The sequence below is a fragment of the Crocodylus siamensis genome, chromosome 1, assembly GCF_052110815.1.
Source record: "Crocodylus siamensis isolate JL-2025a chromosome 1, ASM5211081v1, whole genome shotgun sequence".
Classification (NCBI taxonomy): Eukaryota; Metazoa; Chordata; order Crocodylia; family Crocodylidae; genus Crocodylus; species Crocodylus siamensis.
Genome location: NC_143395.1, coordinates 256,041,540 through 256,062,890, shown reverse-complemented (window position 1 = coordinate 256,062,890; position 21,351 = coordinate 256,041,540). Strand labels below are relative to the sequence as shown.

The 21,351-nt window shown below is 39.3% G+C and overlaps 1 protein-coding gene across 2 annotated transcripts in view; it reads left to right on the top strand.

Annotated features, from left to right (window-relative positions):
* BRWD1 (bromodomain and WD repeat domain containing 1) overlaps positions 1–21,351 on the top strand; it is a 93,881-nt gene that overhangs the window by 19,716 nt on the left and 52,814 nt on the right. For both annotated transcript variants that reach the window (XM_090060855.1, XM_090060866.1), the window contains exons 11-21: positions 1,193–1,293; positions 5,643–5,683; positions 7,755–7,853; positions 10,227–10,380; positions 11,659–11,793; positions 13,156–13,284; positions 14,140–14,365; positions 15,761–15,946; positions 16,600–16,783; positions 18,084–18,177; positions 19,898–20,038. In XM_090060855.1, coding sequence (XP_089916981.1) covers positions 1,193–1,293; positions 5,643–5,683; positions 7,755–7,853; positions 10,227–10,380; positions 11,659–11,793; positions 13,156–13,284; positions 14,140–14,365; positions 15,761–15,946; positions 16,600–16,783; positions 18,084–18,177; positions 19,898–20,038 — 1,490 coding nt within the window. The remainder of the gene's footprint in view (positions 1–1,192; positions 1,294–5,642; positions 5,684–7,754; positions 7,854–10,226; positions 10,381–11,658; positions 11,794–13,155; positions 13,285–14,139; positions 14,366–15,760; positions 15,947–16,599; positions 16,784–18,083; positions 18,178–19,897; positions 20,039–21,351) is intronic.

The window sequence follows — 21,351 nt, the reverse complement described above, 5'->3', positions numbered from 1 at the left end:
TCTGGCTTCAGATAAGTATTTCTCTGAAACTGTTCTACTATACGGCTTTAAAAATGACTATTGTTTGAGAAAGGGGCATCATTCACCTTTGGGATATCTAATGTACAACATGATTAGGAGCCATACATTCATATGACATAATGGAGTGGCAGCCAGCCTTTTTTGCAGGCATGCCACAGATTAGCTCTGCACTCTAAGTGTTGCTTTCATCCCCTTTCTCTGCCCCATCTGCTGCTCTGCTTTCTGCTCCCTATGCTATTTGTCACTGAGCTGCCTGTCCCTGCCTGGTCTGCCATATGCCACATGCAGAAGCAGCCTGTGACACCTGTGGTGCAAGGTGGCCATCTGTGATCTAAGGTCTTGTGGGGTTTTTTTACAGTACACTTTTCAGTTTTCAGTGATGGGTAAATCCTTTGGAAATGGAAGCAGTGGGATGAAAAATGTGCTATCACTAAACTTTTTGGGTGTTTTTGTTTTGTTTTTTTGTTTTGTTTTTTTTGTTTTGTTACTCGTTTGGGCTAGATTCAGGCATTCAAAAAGCCTGAGATGAAATCTGTCTAAGTTGAACGATTTTCTGTAAGCGATATAGTTTAAATTGGTAGCAAACAAAACACTCATTCCTCCTTTAGTGGGGTGGGGCATGAGGAGGCAAATCTTAGATAGGGTTCTGCCATTTTTAAACCAGTCTGTATGCCGAACTTCTCTTCCGTTATAGGTATAGACTGGTTTTGTGTACTGAACTTATGGTAAGGCTATAAGACCAGTTTCCAATCACTTGTACCAGTAAAAGCATAATGACTGTACCTAGCTTCAGCTTTAAAATATATTTTTTCTTGACATTATGTTTAGTTATTTCTTGAGAGGAGTAGTCTGTGTAACTCTTCTGGAGTTTTTATCCTCTCTAAAATAGTAGGCAAGGTTGGTGGCCAACTTGTTCTAAAAATTCTAAGTATTTAGCACTCTCTTTAATCTTTCAGATAGTAAAACTGAATATTTATTTTCTTTTTCATATTAAGCTTCGAAGAGTGTATATATGGGGGTGGATAAAATATTCATCCCACATTTGTACAGTAGCAGGTGACCAACAATTGTGACAAGTTTCTTATATACTGCATTCTAGAAATGTATCTTGCTATTTTTAACAAATGAAAATATTTGCCAGCTTTTTTAAACCACTGTTTTGAATTTTCAGGTGGCATGTTCTTAGCAACAGGCAGTACTGATCATGTTATCAGAATGTACTTTTTTGGCTCTGAAACACCTGAAAAAATAGCTGAACTGGAAAGCCACGCTGTAAGTAAGATTTAAATTTAATAGTCAGTGATTTTTAAATAGAACTAAGATTGCTGGTTCAAAAACAGTTGGTTTTCCTTGTATCATTTCCAGTAGCATTTTACTACTGGTTGTCTTTAAAAAAGCTTACTGGTTAAAATCTTGTATACTAGTGTCAATTTGGGGCACTAGTCTACTACTCAGTGACTAACTTCCAGGACTGTTTTGTACTGCATTGTAGTGTTAGATACTAAAACATGTTTTTCTGTTTATGGTACAGTAGTATATACACCTAATAAAATGATTGTATTTATCCCTTAAGAACTTGATCTTGCAATACTTTGTGCTATTACTCAAAATGTAGTGACTATCTTGGATGACAGAAGTACAGTTTTTTTGGATTTCTTTTTTTTACAATATACCTCTATTATAAATAGGCAGCTTACTAAATAAAAAGAGTCAGACTAAGAAAACAAGACAGCTTGCTCTTTCCAGCAGTAGCTCAATTTATGTTTTATGTAATGTTTTGAATATCCACAGCAGTGGTTCCCAACCTTTTTTTGCTGTGACCCGCTGCTGGGAGCGGAGTGTGGCAGCACAGGAGTGGAGGAACTCCTGGCATGCGGCGCGGCTCATCCTTTGTATGTGGCGCCACTGGCATTGCCCCCTGCAATTTTCATTTGGGTTGGGAACCGCTGATCTATCGTAATGGCTCCCAAGGTTTATTGCTTTGCCTGATCTTCCTGTTACATTTGTCTAAATATTAGCCAGAAGTTAACACCTGCACAACTATTAAAGAATACCAATACAAGCTTTTAGAGTAGAGTTGTGTGTCTGCATGACCTTGTAGTTACACAAGCATAGCAAATCGATTCCAGCTTTTAACCCTGCTTCATCCAGGATTGAATGAATTGAGCTATATTGCCATATTTTATAAGGCTCATGCAGATATTCTATTTAGGTTATAACACTTTATTCATGTGTCCAAACAGCAGGTCGTCTTCCCCATTTAAGAGGCTAAAACATATGTTTGTCTATACCCTAAATGTTTTCTTCTTTAGCTTTTGTTGTGCCTCGTTCTATTGTTCCTTGCTTTAAAAGGAAAAAAATCCTTTTTATGTTTGTGCTCTGTATAACCCTGGAAATGCAAAAGTCTTTGAAGTGAGTGGAAATTATATTTAAAATTTTCAGAACAGTGTAGTAAGGACTTAGTATAAATGAAAATTGGGCCTCTTAGATCCTTGCCCATAACAAGATTTCTTTTTTTTGTTTTTTTTGTTTTTTGAGACTCCCCTTTGATTCTTATAACTGGTAACTTTGCCCTTGTCTCTGTTTCTCATCAGCTATGAGGCCCATAATTCTTTCGCTTCTGTTATTTTCATAATAAGGAAAAATAAATAGCATTAGGGAGCAAAGACCATCAACTATACTTCCCATTTCTTATTTTACATGCCATGCAAGTTTTTTTTGGATGTAGAGTGGTAATACGTAATGGCATAGTACAAAGGTATTAAAAATATGAATTTAGCATGGTTATACAATAAAGTATTAATACATTGTCAGGGATCGAGCCTGCAGAGCCCTATTCATGTGTCCTACAGTGTTACTGAATGCAGAATGAGCTGGCCCTGCTGTGGTGCACAGAGCCTGTCTGGCATGAGTTGCACTGGATGCAAGCACTAGAGCCAACAGGTGTAGCATGTAGCACACTGTGCCATTCTGGGGTGTGTGCAGCATGCAGTACCAGCCTACACTGGGTCTGGGGCTGGTTTGGATCAGATCAGTAGAGCAGCCCTACGTTCTGGAGCCAGGGCGCAGAGCTGGTATAGTGCCCCAGTCGGGCCCTATGTACTGTGTGCAGTACTTGCCCAGGACCTACCCCATGTGACACGTGAGGCTGGAGCCAGTATGCATGCTGAAAGTAGCACACAGGGCCAGTCCAGGGCCCAGGCTGCATGTGGTGCCTGCCCTAGGCTGACCCTGTGTATTGGCTCCAGCACTGTAGGCCTGATCCAGCCCACAGACCATTTATATGCCCCTCCCCAATCTGGGCAGATAAGTATGACACCCCTGCATTAAGTTTTTGTGCATTGTCTATACCACATCCTTCAGAAAACAGATTCTGTAGTTTTTAAAAACTTTTATATATCCCTCATCTATGAAGTAAAACTCTTTTTAACACCATAAGTCTAGCTGTACAGGCCTATACAAGGTAAAGAATATATTAAAAGCTTCTCTATTTCATAGCTAGTAAGGGTAACTATTTTTGTGATGTTGTGCTTTTAGAAAGCTTTTATTGCCTGCTTTCAAAAGTAAGAAGTGTTTACAAGTTCAGGGAGTAAGTTCTTGTTTCTGAATCTGGATTGCTAGATGGAATACCTTAAACTTAGTGCTGGTGTAGAACAGGGAAGTGCTTCTGCTGGGCCATTGGCCAATGTGGTTTGTGAGATGGATTCCATATTTGGGCTGAGAAGGAGAGCACTTCTTTTGCCTGTTTTATTTTTAAAGACTAAGGCTGCTCAGAAGTTTGGAATGTTAAGACTGGGTCTTTGTGGTGATGGGTTAGTGGGCAGAGTGCATATGAAGTTGTCAGGGATATGACAGTCACAGTTTATCTTATAACTGTGAAGACTTCCAAGAGTTATTAGCATTCAAAATAGTCTTCTCATAATCCTTCTATCCCAATTTCCAACTATTTCAGCTTATTTACTTTGTTCAGCAAGTTCTTCATTTTAACTATGTATGATGAAGTGTAGCAAAAATAGATAATGCCTCTGGTCATTCTAGGCTCTATCTACTCTACTGCTGTTTTTTTACCTTGATGATAATTGAATAGTTAATATTCTGTCTATCTGTAATGCACAAGTAAAATTTTGCTCTAGTAACAGATCCCTCTAGATCAGGGATGGGCTGGAGGGCTACTTAAGGAATTTTAGTGAGCTGTTGTGGGCTGGGTCACCCCCCTGCCCCCTCCACCCTCCTGCAACAGCTTACCAAAACTCCCTAACTGGCCCCCTCCCGCCCAAATAATTGCCCACCCCGGGTTAGGGGAACCTAACCTTTGTTCTCTCTTTCTCCTTATACCCTGTCCCTAGCATACAGCCATACTGTGTGTGCCACGCTGTTCCTGTGGACTGCCTTGGGCCACATGGGTGCAGCTGGAGCAGCTCCTGTCCAGCTTGGCCATGTGCTGGGGACTCTGGGTCAGGCAGAAACTGCACCAGCCACTCCGGGTGCATCCATGTGGGGCAGCCTGAAGTGGCACATGGGCAGCCTGAAGTGGCACATGGGAACACAATGTAGCACTACTTTAGTGGTGCCTGTACCCCTACCAGGTCCTAATCTGACAGAGCACAGATAACCTGCAGCTCCTGGCCCTTTTTCCCCTGTACCCTGTCCCCTGCCAGTGGCGAGAACCTTACCTGAGCTTCAATTCAGTAGGGGCCATGCTGTTTGGTCTGCAAATTCCCACAGGGTTGGAGCTGTGCTCAGACAGCCTCACTAGACAGGAGCCTGACCAGGAGCTCAGCACCCCCTGTCTTGGAATGTACAGTGGGGCAGGACAGGCAGACTGGGCCAGTGAAGGGAGTGTCTGCTGCTGTTTCAGTTCGCTTTGGCATGGGAATGGGGAAGGGAGAAGGGCGAGAGAGGCACCAGTAGCCAGGGTGGCTGTTAGCTGGATACAATTTTCCTTCGCAGGAGTAGCTGCAGGCCAGATAAAATCATTTGTTGGGCCAGATCTAGCTTACAGGCTGTATTTTGCCCACCCCTGCTTTAGATTTTAACTGGCTGTAAGTAGAACTTGTTAAATGCCAGGTTGCCGATGGGGAAATTACTCACTAGTTAAGTCCAGCATTTTATATAGTGCACTTACTAGACAATATTGTGATGAGTTTAAATGCACCGTTCTTTGAAAAACTGCAGTATAAATTTTTATGAAAACCATGAATGTTCTTTAAAGTCTTTGTGAATGGCTCTGTTAATCATGCAGTTACAGTTTAGGATCAAAAATTTTGCTATGCAAAACTGGTAGCATGCTGTGTCATATTCTGATATGGTGCAGTTTGATGAAAAAGGTATAGTTCAATGTGATATAAACAGTGCTTTTTTTTCTGCCTGTACATTTATGTTGTGTATATGTAAGGAAAGAGGTAGTTAGTTATGTCAGAAGACATCTTAGCAGCTAACTCAGAGAGGAATAAGCTTTCATAGGTGACAGCTGTTTACCCTACTGCCCTGTTCTGCCTTCATTGTATATAAAGGAGGCTATTTTTATTTCTTTAATGAAAACTAAATTTCTTTTAGGGCATCGAAAAAACTAATTCTTCCCTTCCAAACTTCTAACATACTGTTTAAAACTTCTTTTACAGGACAAAGTTGACAGCATCCAGTTTTCTAATAATGGTGATAGGTATGTTCCAAGACTGAATATAAATGGGTGATGGTTTTTAACTTTACAGCACCTTACAATTGCTCTCATCTGGCATTCTTCAGTAAGAAAATCCAACATAACTAGAAATGGAATGATACAGCATGGAATAAAACAGAGCAGTTCTGAAGTTTCAGTTGTGTGTTTTTGGTTTCTGTTAGTGTCTGTTTGTATTATCTGAAATTTCATTCATGGGAAAGTATTACTTTTGAAAAGTAACCAGCACTGACATTTTAAAAAAAAAAAAAAAGCAGGATTAAGTCAGTGATAACATCCATAGATTTAAGTCAGTGGTGTCAAACTTATCTGGCCCTGTTAGCCAGATGAGTGGTCTACAGCTTGAATAAGTGATGCTGGGTTAGCCCTGCAGGTCAGGTCAGGTCCATGGACCTCCCACTTGCCCTTCATGCCAGATCCAGTACTCCCTACCTTTTGCCTGTCAGTTGCTAGGTGCTTACTTCTTGCTTTTCATCCATTGGGAAACCCCTCTTTTTGTCTAATATATCAGGGGAAATTATTACTTGTATTACCACAGTAGTTGGAGGCCCTCAAAGAATGTGGATCCTCACGTAGCTTGTTTTGTACAGATACCTAAGGCACGTCCAGATGAGCATGCACATGCGTTTCCCTGGGGACGAATAGCAGCAGTACCTAGTTGTGCTACTGCTGCTTATCCCTGCTGAACACTCATGCACATGCGCTCTGGTGCACGGCAGGTTGCTCTGGGTGGGGTGTGGGAGGCCCCAGCAGCATTACATAGAGTCCTGGGGGCTCCAGTGGCAGGAATCTGGTGTGTTGAGCCTGGCTGGCAGCCGGAGTAGGTCTCCAGCTGACCAGGCTCTGGTTTTGGGTGGCGCACACTGCCACCACATGCGTTGCCCTGCTTTTTTCAGGCATGGTTTGTTTTTTTTTGACGCCGGAATCTTCCAGCGTCAAAAACTTGCTGCACTGCAAATTAGCAGTGCAGCAAAGGCCTACCTATGCAGCTTGTGTGGTTTGCAACGCCACGGACGGGCCTGTGGTGCCGCATACTGCATGTGTGTGTTCATCTTCACGCGCCCTTAGATGCCATCACTGTACCAGACCTTTCAATCTAAGAAACCATTCTGTTTGGAGTGAACTGTTTTACATTGCATCATTGTCTGGTCAGCTGCTTTAGTTTGCTACTGCCTTTAGTGAACCATTCTGATTTCTCAAGGTATTTGATCAGGAACGGAAAGCAGGAAAGAATTAAAAGTGTTCTTCACTTCTTATGGTGAATTTGCAGTTGGAACTGTAAGCTGCATCTGTGACTTTGTATTTATTTTATTTTATCCTGTCACTGGAGGCCCAGGTAGCTGACTAAATGTTTTCTTAACCTTCATTTGGCCTCGAGGTTGAAGCTTTTCTTTTGAATTTGACTTTTTCACAGTAATCCTGGTCCCTGGGCACTTTGTGTAGAATTTTTACAGCCCGCGTCTACCTGGGGAAGCTGCTTAATTAGTACCACTTCACTTATCTAGTGAAAAATTCAGTATCTTCTTTAGCAATACTTTCCATGAAGGGTATATTTTTGCCTGCACTCCTTAATCTAAATGTCATAACTTATTTCCCTGTGCAGTTTAAAATACTGTTTTTGATCTATAAAGTTAGAAAATAATTGCATCCTGGCCATATTAAACTGTCTTTTCAGTGTCTGATGAGAATAGATTAAATTAAGAAGTTTGAGCTGAGCGTTCTGATGTAAATAGGAGGGAGCTGAGAAAAGCCTTTTCTGAAAAGTGCTTTAACTCAGAAACTTGCTTCTCTGTTTTGTCTGTTCCAAGCCTGGTTGACTCTCAGCTCATACTATATCAAGCTTTCTTTGCCCTAGGCTTTCTCTGGCAAAGGTGGCTGAGCTGAGTGGGTGGTACTCCTGCATGGACTAGAAGGATTTCATAATTTGATTGTCATTCAGTGTTGTATATTTTTTTAATTAACTATGCGTTTAGGCACAGAGCTCTGAATGGTTGTGCTTTTAAGTAGAAATACTGTGAATATCTTAATAGATAATGCCTTTTAAAATTACTCCAAGGTTCATAAGTGGCAGCAGAGATGGAACAGCACGCATCTGGCGCTTTCAGCAAACAGAATGGAGGAGCATTTTATTGGATATGGCTGATAAATTACCAGGGTAGGTTAAATGTCTCCTATTAATTTGAAAGAATTGACATGCCTGCTTAGAATGGAGTTGAAACAGCTCTAATGAGAACATCTTGAAGCGATGTACCCTTTTTATGAGGGAGTTATGTGACATTCCAAAGACATGATTAATTTCATTTCTGCATCTATTAATGTAAAAATGCTCATTTATATTATCATTAGACAAATGGAGAGAACTCTCTTTTTTTCTTCTTCTTCTGAAGACATAGATCAGTTATAAGGAACACAGTACTTATTCACTGAAACCTCAGCATCTGATACCTTTCCTGTAATGTATACAGACTACTCCTACCAGATGTTTTAACATTGACTCATATGATTTGCCTTAAATAACACAGACATTTAACCTTTTGTTACAAATACTCTAACTAGTTTTCACCCGGCAATTGTTACATTAAAAACAGCTCCCAGAGTTTCAGCCTGGAAATCCTGAATCTTAAGTCCGTTTTTAATTTGAGTTGGAGTCCAAATGAGACTTCGTTTCTGATTAAATGCATTAAAAAAAATCTTTATCAGAGTTTTTCTGTCCTCAAAAAAATGTAAATGCAGCAGATTTAAGTTGCTTCATTTTAGCCTTTATCCCCCATAACCACCTCAAGTCTCTAGATATTTACATGTGCAGATTGAAGTAAGGAGCACCTGAGTGATTTCAGCAATGTTCTGCTTTTGTACTTTATTTTTCCATTTTTTTGGAATCACATTTTAGGGAAGGTTGAGACTTCCACATCCCCAGGGCTCTTGGTATGTTACTAGTTCAGTATTTGTCAAATTAGGATACTTGTACCTCTGGGGGTGTTTGCCAGCTTTAGAACAGAGATATGAAACTTACCCTGCCCTTACTGGATTCAGACTGGGGTGATCAGTGGCAGCTACAATAGTGTGATTGTAGTGATACAGTGTTAGTTACCTATTTTTGTAATTATCATCCATAGCATAGAATGGTAGGGGTACATGACAGCAGTGTAAACTTAAAAGCCTGTCAGCCTATAGACACCTAAGAACTGATGATCTAGCTAGCCTTGATTCTTAGGAGATTTAATCACTTGATTCCAGGATGAGGCTTTTCCTCCACATTCATCATGAAAACAAAGCCTCATCTTAGAACAGAATATCTCTCTGCTCCCTTTGGGAGTTGTGAAGAAAAGCTGTGCAGGATCCCAGCTGAGGCAGGGACAACAGCAGCAGCATGAAGATTCCTGCTTCCAGCTTTGCTCCCTGCCCAGCTCCTCTCCCCTCTCCTCCCTTTCTGGCACAGAGTCAGGCTGGGAAGGAGGAATCAGCATGCTGCTGCTGCTGCGGTCTCCAGCTGGCTATAGGTTCCTGCATGACTGCTGCCCACAGCATGCAACTGGAGCAGTAGGACTCAGCTGTGGCAGACATGGGGGAAGTCCAGAGCTATTCCTGCTTCAGCCTGCAGCAAGCAGCTGTCTGGAGCCCAGCTTGCAGTTTGCAGATTCCTCTATTCCTTGCTCCGTTCCTTCCTCCAGTCTCACCTGCTAGCCCAAGCATAGGCAGAGCAGCAGGGGAGGAGGGAAGGGAGCAGGGCAGGAAAGGAGGAATCTGTGCCTGCTGAGCTGGGCTCCCAGCACAGCTGCTCTTTGCAACAAGGGGGAGGAATGGCTTGGGGGTTCTACCTGTGCTTAGAGCCACAGGTAAAGCAGCAGAAGGAGGCGGCAAGTGGTGAAGGGGCTTTTCTTCCTTGCCTGTTCCCTCTGCTTCGCTTTCCCCATTGTCTGCACTCCTGCTGCTTTTTATTGCCACGGCCATGAGAGGGTGGGGAGGGCAAATTTAAGCTGAATCTCCCCCAGTACATAGGTTCTAAATGTATTTAATTTATAACCAATTTATAATTTGGTGTGTCCAGAATCTAGTGATGGGGGTTGTCTTAAATTCAAGGTCATCTTAAATTCAGGTAAAAATAGTAGTTGTTATTGTATTAGAATTCTATTGTGTCATTTTCATATAGCTGGCCTGTTAAAGTAGCAAAAAAAGCCAGACATCTGACCATGACCACGATGTAGTCTGTTGTTTATCAGTTCTTTAACATGCTCACTAATATTTTAAACTTAAAACTGTTTTCCTTTAAAATTAGATATACACAGTTATAGTTTCATGATTCTCTTTTTGGGTTGGTTAATGTATAGTTCAGACTTAAGATTTAAGCTGTTCTCAATTTTGTTCACAGTGCTATGGAAATACCAAATTTTAGTGAGCAAAGTAAGTCTGAATATTAATCTTTAATTCAGTTTTTTTTTCAGGTTCTTAGCATTGGAAGACAGTTTAATTTTTGTATCTGGATGTTGAACCAAATGCTTAATTTTAATGGTACAACTTTTTTTTTAAGCAATGATTCATGTTCAGAGGAAGATAAATTTATGAAGCCCAAAGTGACAATGATAGCTTGGAATCAAAATGATGACTTTGTTGTTACTGCTGTGAATAATCACCTACTCAAAGTTTGGAATTCTTATACTGGGCAGCTGCTTCATGATTTAGTGGTATGTACTTATCTTACTTGCTTTTCTTTTTTTAAAATTCTAGTGATATTTGCCTGCTGAAAGGGTTACTTAAGCCTGATTTGTCTGAAAGTTAATTATGCCTTCCCCCCTGCCCCAGCCCAAAAAAACGCAAAACAAAAACATAAAAATCAAACCCCTGCCTAGGTATGAAAGCAACATTAGACTTGTCTTTCCAGTGAAATATGGAAAAGCTTGAGGCTTTTTTTTTCTCTTTTTTTTTCCCTTGATAACCACGCTTCCCAGTTTGGTGCTCTTCATGGTCATTTTCAGAAGGTGCATCAAATTCCCTGGGGAGGGGGATTGTTTTTTGTTTCTTTTTTAACACTACTTCCTGAATCTAGATCAGTGTTTCAAATCTGTCTGGCCCTGTAGGCCTGATGAGTGGTGCAAAGCCAGATTGAGCCCACAAATATTCACCCCCTATTTCCCTCCCCCTCCCCCCCCCGCCATGCCAGATCCACTGCATGCACGGTCTAATCTGGACAGTATGGACCTATCAAGAAGAGGCTTACTTCCCGGGTGCTTGGCTGTTACTGAGAATGAGCCATAACGCTGGGCTGCTTCCTGCAGTACTGCCTGGGCCAGGCTGGTGAGAGCTCAAGCAGCTTTGCTGTAACTTTTTCTGAAGCTACAGCCAGCCACCTGGACAAGAGCTTCACTACAGCTGCTTCCTGTGGTGACAGCCAAGTCCCTGTAACCTCCGGCTTCTTCCCACAGTGCTGCTGCTAGGTCTCCAGTGCTGTAGCTCTTGCCCAGGTGTGTGCTTGGCTGTCACTTCAGTGACAAGCTGTGGTATTGCTGGGGCTTCAGTGCCTTTTCTGGTCTTGCCTAGGCACATGACATGACTGCCACTGTGTGAAGGTTGCTTATCGCAGCCAGAACTGGGGCAAAAGTTTGTGGGCCAGATTCAGCTGGCAGTATGTGTAACAACCCTGAGCTAGATGTTTTGTTTTCCAAAAATAGTATGATCTTTTTTGGTTCGCTGGACATTTTTACTATCTAGCCTGTTTGTCACTTCTGTGGCACAGGTTCCCTATCTTCACATTCCAGCCATGCAGGATTATGGCATCATAAGATCTCATTTCCAGTGACAGTCATAAGGGCTTAGGAGGTCCCCTAATAGACTGAGTTTAGGGAGATGAAGCAAGATTTGAGTACTCTCTTCATGCTTAGTAGGGTGCCAATTATTAACTTGTGAAAGTATAGGTACTTCTGTGTTTGAATATGCAGTTATGAATAATCACTTTTGAATAACAGGGACATACAGATGAAGTATTTGTGTTGGAGACCCATCCCTTTGATTCAAGGATTATGTTGTCTGCAGGGCATGATGGTAACATCTTTATATGGGATATTACAAAAGGCAGCAAAACTAAACACTATTTTAACATGGTAAGGCCAAGCAAGTTTTAATTTATTGTACTTTTATCTTCCATTTTCAGAATGCAGTCATATGTTTGTCCACTGGTTTCAACATAGCAGTTTCTTTTCTTAAAGAAAGCAGGCTCTTTTGAGCAGTTGTAGCTCAAATTACTTAAGGCTATGAAGTAACTATAGACCTTTTAAAATTAAGATCTTATACTACAGGACTCCTTACCAATGTTAAAAACCAAAAAAACCCTATAAAACGTGCTTTACCAGAAGAAGCAGCGCATTAATTCGACCCGGCTCCACGGTGTCTGTATAGATTAGCCACTTCAATGGGCCTTTCTGGTTCATTTATCATTTGAATCGGCTATTAGATAAAAGTGCCAAAAAAGCCCCACTAAAGTGCCTGATCTATATAGACATCAGGCAAGTTGAGTCCAACTAATGCAGTTCTTCTTGGATATGTGCTTGGCTTCGCACGGAAGTGCTGAGTTTAAAGTAAAACGCTGCTTTTTTTTTTTTTTTTTACTTCTGTAAGCAGCCTAGATGATTAAGTAAATAGTTGGTTACAGATTCCTGACTTTGGCAAGGTGGAACTTTTCAAGAGTGTTGTTATCATCTTATCTGAAATAATTTGGTAAGCTATATATTGCATTCCTTTTACTTATACTAAGAATAATTTACATATAATAAAGTCTTAGGAAGAATATTAATATAGACCAAAATAAAGATGATCTATACCAAAGGATACTGATATGTAAGCGATTGTGATATAAGTGTTGTATAGAGGAATAATGCAGATAAAACAATTTTGCTAATCTTAACTTGAACTCTGAATGAATCGGGGTTAGAGATAAGGACTGTTTACTTAACTTGCATCTCTTACAGGCCTGTGCAAAGTTGTGTTATAGTTCATAACAGCTGATGTGCACTTCTGAACCGCCTCCCCTTTTACAGGGGTGATGAGGGTATATTTTGTCCACACCTGAAATTTTTATTCTTCTCTTTATATGGAAAATGAATGTTATGGTAGTGGTTGTGTTTCTGGAGCTCAGATCTTTAATCAGGTCTGTATGGGTAAAACTTTCGGGCTTCAGGTGTCAGAGCTTGCCAGTGCAGAGCTAGGTGCAAACCCAAGGCAATGATTATCGTGTCAAGGGAAATGCAAAATAAAATGAACTGAAATAACAACAGAAGAATTTTTTGCACCATAACTAGGATGTGGTAGTTGGAACATGATTGTTTAAATAAGCCTTTGATAATCAAAGTTTGGCTAAAACTGTGGGTGTTGCTTGTTTTGGTGGTTTGGAGGTTAGGGTTGTTTTTGTGCATTTTCTTCTGACAAAACTTGCTTTTGAGTTTGTTTCCTCTCCCCCTTCAATCTAGATTGAAGGCCAGGGACATGGTGCTGTTTTTGACTGCAAGTTTTCACCAGATGGACAGCATTTTGCATGTACAGATTCTCATGGACATTTATTGATATTTGGTTTTGGATGTAGTAAACCTTATGAGAAGGTAAGTTTGTTTCAGTTGATCATGATGATGATAGCAGCTTTTTTTTAAAATAGCATTACTAAAATTCACATAGTGATTGTACTTAATATTTGAGCACATAAGCATTCTCTCCTAAGAACTTCTGTGAACTTTTGTAAAGTAAAATTCTACACCAAAAATGTTTTTGTAAAAATGGCAAAGGAGGTTCCGCATCACTTGTTGAAGGGTTTGTTTGCTTATTTGTTGGGTTTTTACCGTTTTTATAACCTGATATGCTTAGCCTGAAATCTGGAAGTGAAACTAGTTATTTTCTTGCCTGTTACAGTCAAGAGCAAAGGTTCTACGTTTTTGTAGACAACTAAGCTGTTACACTTATTTAAAAAGTTGCATGCATGTAATTTAGTTTGACATGCAGAGCCTTTTATTTTTAATGGAAAAAAAATCATGATCAAGAAGTAACTTAGCTTAACTTGTTTCAGCACTTAACTGTCCTTTTTACATTGGAAACAGCAACATTTTTCTGAAAAATATTTATAATAAAGTAATGGACATGTGGAACTTTGGCTTTTTAGACGCTTTCCTTTTAGTATGGCAGTTTTACTTTATACAGGATTGCAATCTCTGTGCCTCTTTCCTGAAGTATGTACTGAATACATGTAATTGCTTGCCAGCAGTTCCTTCTATGAAGAGTATACCAAGAATATATCACAAATCCAAAGTGACTTGTGCTAGTAGCTTTGTTCTTTTTCCTTGTGAGAACTCCCCTGTATACTTTTTGAGTAATTTGAGGTTAATGCTTAGCATAATTTGCCTCTACATTCAAATTCTTTAGCATTTTTTTCAAGTTGACAACATACAAGCTTCATTTCTTTCTAGATTCCTGATCAGATGTTCTTCCACACTGACTACCGACCACTGATTCGAGACTCTAACAATTATGTCCTAGATGAGCAGACTCAACAGGCTCCTCATCTCATGCCCCCTCCATTCTTAGTAGATGTGGATGGAAACCCTCACCCAACAAAATACCAGAGATTGGTACCTGGAAGGGAGAACTGTGCTGATGAGCATTTGATTCCTCAACTGGGATATGTAGCAACAAGTAAGAATAGCAGTTTTAACTTATGAATCTAGCTCTGACTAGTCTTGAGTATCATTACTATGCATTTGAATAGAAAAATTAAAATACAGTAGAAAGCTGATAATACATCAGTCTGGATAATCACCACAGTATGAATTGTTCAAAACTATAATTATTGTATGCTACAGCAAATATTACAACTAACAATAAACAAACATAGTTTGTAATGTGTTAAAATCTCAGAGCACTAGTAAACAATGTCTGGTTGCCACCAGCAAACAAAACCCAACTGTGGGCTAATGATCACGTTAATAAAAAGCTTTCCAGACAATTGGCTTTCTGGATAATCAGCTAGCTACAGTATTTTTAAGTTAAATGTGGAATATTAAATATTTTATTTAGTTGAAGTTTTAGCACAGCTCAGAGTGTCTTATGCTTGTCACAAATAATCTATTGGATGCAGTGTTGTTTGAAGAGCTGTTTGCTGTAGTTTCACCTTCTAGTTGCAGGCTTACAAAGAGATAGTGTAGTGCATATTATAATAAAGTAGTTTAAGGCAATACCAATGAGTAGGACATGTAGCTGTTGAAATTCATGCAAATAGCACTAGTCATTTTTCCATATCACTTGGATCAGTATGAAAAGTACTACTTAAGCCCTTCAGAAACTTCCTTCAGAAACAGCCTGCTTTCACCTTTATATATAACCTTATTAATACTGGTTGCATTTACTCATACCTGTTCTGCTTCTGTTCGACTGTGTGCACTGTATTTTATAACTGGTCAGGGTGCTTGGAGTGCTTTGTCTCCCATAGCAGCCCAAAAATTGAGAAGACACAGTTAGTTTGAGGCTCCTATTAACACATTTAAACAGTGGTTGAGATAGGATAGGATAGAAGAATTACTCTACACCTCGGGCAGACAAGGTTCTTTGGTTGGCATGCTATCTTTTCTTAGACCAACTATTTGGACTATTTAGTTGGCCGAATAAAAGATAGTATGTCTACCCAGAGAACTTTGTCTGCTTAAGTCCTTATAACAACACAGCTACAACCAACAATCCTCTACACCTCAGGCAGGTTTCTGATTGCTCAATGCACCTGGCATGTATGGCTTAAATTGCTTTAGCAACTAGTAGAAGTGGTGAAGCTGAGTTTTTTGAAAAAGTGTGAATTCTGTTTATGTGTTTTGTCCCTTTTATTCATGTGTCTTTTAGTTGATGACTGATTCTTCATAGATATACAGCCACAACATGCTTACATTTTTCCTGGAACAATTGGTCAAGAAGTTAAAAGAACGTATTAAATACTATTTCAAAATAATCCCTTGCTCAAGATGCAGGTAGCAGGTTTAGATTTTAGTGTGTTGATTAAACATGCAGGTTTGTTTTGCTTCTGGTGTGCATTACATTTTCAAGGTGATGGAGAGGTGGTGGAACAAGTTATAGGCCAGCAGACACTTGATCAGGATGATCAAGGTTTGGAGCCCAGCATTCTTGATGGAATGATAAGACAGTTACAGCAACAACAAGACCAAAGAACAGGAGCAGATCAAGAAGCAGCTCCAAGTGGACCACAGAATGGGGAAGGAACACCTAGAAGAGGTTAGTACCTATTGGTATCTACTTTTTAACCTGAAATAGTCTACATGGTACCTAGCCAGTTTTCTAATTAAGTTCTTGGGCTAAAATATTTCTGTGAATTGGAACATAACTTTTTGACATTTTTACAATACAGGTTTGTTAAGGGCAATTTTATTATAGATTGCTTAAATTTTTAAGAGTATACAAACATTTAAAATCAGTTCTTGAAACTCGCTTGCGTTTTCCCAAAGTTTGCAAAAATAAAGTGTGTTTAACTTTTAATTCAGATAATGTTTTCTTCTCCCTTTACTGTATGGATTTCTAGTAGATTTAAAATGAACATTATTGGCCAGTACGCACACACCTTTTCTTATGTAAGCATAAGCCGGGTGGGGGGGAGCAAGAAGTGCTATCCAGCTTGTGCGGAATCAGCAGGAAAAGCTCAGAATAATACCGTCTATCTTATGCTTGCTTTCACTTCTGTTTGAAAGTATTAGTAGTAATGATAACCTTTTTTTAAAACAGCTTGGAATCCTAATCTATTTATCACTATAGAAAGTGTATGTCTACTTTTGTAGGGAAGAGCTGATTTCTCTTTCATACCTGAGAAAGTCAGACATTGGTCATCAGTGCTCTCTGGTAAAAGACTTATTTTTCCTCCTCTGTATTTTTAGCTTTTAGAAGGCCAAGTTTAGACATTCAGTCCCCTCCCAACATTGGTTTGCGTCGCAGTGGACAAGTTGAAGGAGTGCGTCAGATGCATCAGAATGCTCCACGGAGTCAAATTGCTACGGAGCGAGACCTTCAAGCTTGGAAACGAAGAGTAGTTGTACCAGAAATACTGCTGAGCTTATTCAGGTGTGTGGAAATCTAGTTGGCTAATATATGGAGGTTGCTTTAGAAATGACTACTACTGTAATATCTTGGTGTTCTTCCTAAACTCCAGTGATGTTAGTCTTACATTAAAAATATTCTTGTGCAAAATGAAGTTATTAAATGTCACCATATTTTCTCATGTACCACATGCTCCCAGATAAGATGCTTACCTTTTGGGAAGGCAGAATGAAGTGGAGGGAAGACTTCCAGAGTCATGGCTGACTGTAGGGGCAGAGTAGGCTTTTCAGCATTAGCAGAAGCTACAGTTTTAACTTTCCCATAGCCACTGCCAATTCAGCAGAAGCTATGAGAGGTATAACTAGCTTTTGCTAACCTAAAAAATATGCTCTGCTTTTTTCTCCATGGAGCCCGCAAGGAGTGAAGCATGCATCCATTCCAGCATAGAAAACTAGCTTCTCTGCTTAAAATATGAACCCCAATGTTGAAATGCTGATTTTTGGGGAAAGTTTTTGTGGTATGTAAGCACAATAATTTTGAGAGATCCAATGTGGAAATATGTTGACCATAAAAAAAGACTTGCTGTAAATTGTATCCCTTTATCTTGCCCCTCTGTGTTCCATTGGGACAATGCAAGAACTGGCTGGCATCAGTGCCAGTTAGATATAGGGTTGTAAATATTGTTTAAAAACTTTATTTAACCCCTTCTAATTTATATTGGTTAAACAATTAACTAATAATAATACAGCAGCTTGGACACAGCTGCTGGTGGGAACTGTTCTGGTTCCTGGAGCCTTTTGATTGCCCAGCTGTGGGGAAGGAGGCAAGCCCACCAGACAACACAGCCCATTTGAAGCCCTGCTGAGAGGGAGGGAGCACCTGTGAATGAGGAGCTAATTGCTTAATTGATAAGTCATTAAGCTACTTGTGGTTAGCTAAGGGGGGTTATCACTGCACTTGTAGGTTCAACAGTTGTTTAACCTTTCACACCCCTAATTAAATGGAACTGTGTGGTAAGAAATTTTTCTGGTTCCTCAAAAACTCTGGCAGTTTTTTATTTCTTTAATTCACTTCCAGGAAACTGCAAAAAAAAAAAATAGCCTTAAATATTTGAAACCACAGAACTACTTGCACTTCTTTTTATAGTCTTTTCAAGAAAGAACCATTTGAACAGGTGGTGTGTTAATTTCAATAGAAGCCTTTTAAAATTAACGTCTTAATGTCCAAGTAGCTTTCTTTTAATCTCTGTCCCCGTGACTACTCAGTATGTTTGGGAAGTTAGAATCTTATTTCTGTTTGACAATTTTTCATAAATTTCTTGTAGAAAACAAGAGGAGTACCGGATTGCAAAGGGAGAGGAGGAGAGAGAGCTCTATGTAACAGAGAGGAAAAGGAAGTCATTTCAGTCTTCCGAACAGGTATGAAGCAACTGTAGAGAACGCTAATCTCCTAATGTTTACGTGAGTTGAGAAGTTGGGGGACAAGCTAGAAAAAACACCTACACATTTTCCTAAAGAAATCCTATAGACAGAATTTCACAAACCTACTCTGAAGTGTGTTCCGTGATTTATTAGTCAGCATAAATTGGCTTTCGTAAAGGGAATTAAGTTTTTCTCCTTCTAAAGAACTGACCAGAGTTTTGAAAGGATGCTTTTCTGACAAGCTGAGAATAAGATCTGGCTTTACTATATTCAAGAGTCAAGTTTTAGAAATAGGAAAAATTTCCCACATTCACCATCTCAGCTCCTGAGCGTGAGAATTCTCAAGATGGTTTCTTCAGAGAAACAAAATGGTTGGTTAATTTCACTTTTCAGCCACCATCCTTGTTTCAACAACTTTTTTGTGTATAGTTTAAGAGTTCTTACTTAATCAGTTTTTCTGTAATACGAAGGGTCCTGTGAACTATCTTAAGTGAGTTCCTGTTGTGTCATCCTTTTGTGTTTTAGTTTTTATAATCATGCTTTCCTTGAATTGCTGTTGACAACTGGGATAGTTTCAAATTTGTGCTACTAACAATAAGTAAAAATTGCTACTTTCCTTTATGAAAGTGAGAACGATAAGAAACTTGACAGTCACGCAAGTTTTGTTTGCCTGTAAATAACCATTGTTGTTTTGAGAGCTTTTAAATGGCTACATATGGCCTCCTGCTTGCCTTTAGAAACACTTTCCCATTTAAATGTTGTACTGTCAAAATATCCTTTCATTTAAAACTCTTAATTTGTTTTTATGACTTTAACCTTCTGTGGTGCTTTTATTGCTTTTTTTTTTTTTTTTTTTCCAAATGTCACTTTTCTATAATAATGAAACTGGAGAATAAATTAGGATGCCTAACAGAGAACTATACTTTTATTATATATACAACTGTGAGCTATTAAAATCATAGGCCAGGAAGGGACCCTGAAAGATCATCAGGTCCAGCCCCCTGCAAGAGCAGGAAAGACATCTGGGGTCAGACAACCCCAGCCAGGTGACCATCCAGTCATATCTTGAAGACTTCTATGGTAGATGATTGCACCACCTCTGAGGGGAGCTTGTTCCATAGTCTGGACACCCTAGTCGTAAAGAAAATTTAGTCTTAAGAGTTAAGAATTTCTGATGCTGTTCTGAAATGTATTGTAAAAATATCAAAATGACCAACTCTGTAGACCTCAGGTCTTTAGCAGTTCATTCCCAGTACATTCACAGTAGTCCAGTTAGGTGGTACAGATGTATTTAATTTGTTATGGTTGATTTCTTCTTAACTTAGTCTGGATTTTACTGTAACATAGTTAAACACAGAAGACGTGCTGGCTTAATGAAATATCTGAAAAATGAAACGGGGAAAGCTGTGCTGGATACTTGTGTGAAAGTCAGGAACAGCAGCAGCTTCTCAGAATTAATGTTGCATATGAATTTTAAAATTCCTGATATTTATATGAACTGTTTCAAACAACAGTATTTAACTAAAGCCATTTCTTATTCAAAAGTACATATGGTATGATGAACTAGCCTAGTCTAATATTTAAATTCAGAAGTTTCTTTTCCTCTCTAACTTTCTGCAAAAAATAATTTGTAACAATTTGTAATTGTATTTTATTCTATAAATTTAACTTTTAGAAATTAGAGAATTTTAATTTTTTAATCTCTCTATACAATCAGAGTGACTCTGAATCTTCATTGATACAATTCAAGCGTAGACTGCATCGGTGTAAATACCAGAGTTATCGAACACGGAAAAATATAGAACAACTTGATTCATCTGAGGAGGAAAAGGATGATTGTTTTGGCTTCATAGAGCAGGTGAGTGAGTGGCATCCTAAATTCTGTAACCCAGTAACTAGAGTTAGTGGAAAGTACTATATTTACTCGCATATTGCATGTCCTCAAATAAGACATGCACCATATTTTTTGGAAAGACTGAATTGAGAAAAAGACTTCCAAGACTGTTCTTGTACAGCAGAAATAAAATCTAACCATCTCCCCTTCCCATTCTGTATGCTTCAGAACAGAGACTTGAAACTTGGTGGTGGGATTGCCCTGACACTTTGATGTTCCTGTGGAAAAGCTACTCAAATTCAGTCAAGTTTATAATCCTTTTGAAAAATCTTACTTTACATGGGAACAATAGGGACTTTTTAGCTGTCAAACTCTATTTTTTCCAGTAATTGTCTGTAGTGGCTATGGCCTAGCCCTAACCCATGGTTGCAGTGGCTGAAGCAGAATTTTTCTTTTAAGTGCTGCTTTTGGCAGTTGTAGCATCAGGCTAAAGAACTGAAAGCAGGAGAACTTTGCCTCCTATGCTTCGTCTTCATCTTCAAATGCAGTGGTGGGGAGCTGCCTTGGGAAGGTAGAAGGATTCCTCCTCTCAGGGTTCTTAATTCCAAGATTCCACCATCTGATTTGCAAAAGAACTGAGCGTTCTGAGACACTGACGAAGTGCTTCATAATGCAAAGTACTGTGAAAAACTGGGCTGGGCAGACAGGTTCAGTGGACACATGACATTTAAACTTTCTCTGTTTTAATTCTCTATCTGTACAATGTGGATCATTTTCTCATTGTGCAGAGTTGTGTAAATTAATTACTTTGTGAAACTGCCAGGTATTATAGTAGAAGCCACAGAAGAAGTCATGAGAATTAATAATTCTGCAACAAAGGAAATTTTAAAGAGCTTGTGATGAATTAAGGTGTTTAATACACTCAGACAATGAGGATTAACACTCGCTAAATGAGCAGTTCATTATTTTGTATGGTCCATTGTGGACTCTGAATGCAAGCGGAAGCTGTGGAAGATGTCAAGCAGTTAAGGGGGCTGCATCATAACTTGCAGGCATGAAGGCTGGGATGAAGTTGAAGTGTCATCCTTTAATTCCAGAATTGCCTAATGCTGAATGCTTGCCTTTAAAAGGAGATTGTAAATTAAGGCTTTTCCTGTGGATATAGGGTACAACCGGAAGGATGGAAAACTCTTAATACTTACACCCAGGTCTGTGAACTGAGAAGCAAGGCTTTTGTTTATCTCCTTTTTTCCTAAATCTTGATTAGCAAAGATTTTGATTTCTTAACTAGTTATAAATTTCAAATTTGTAATGAAAAATGTGAAAAACTTTAGGAA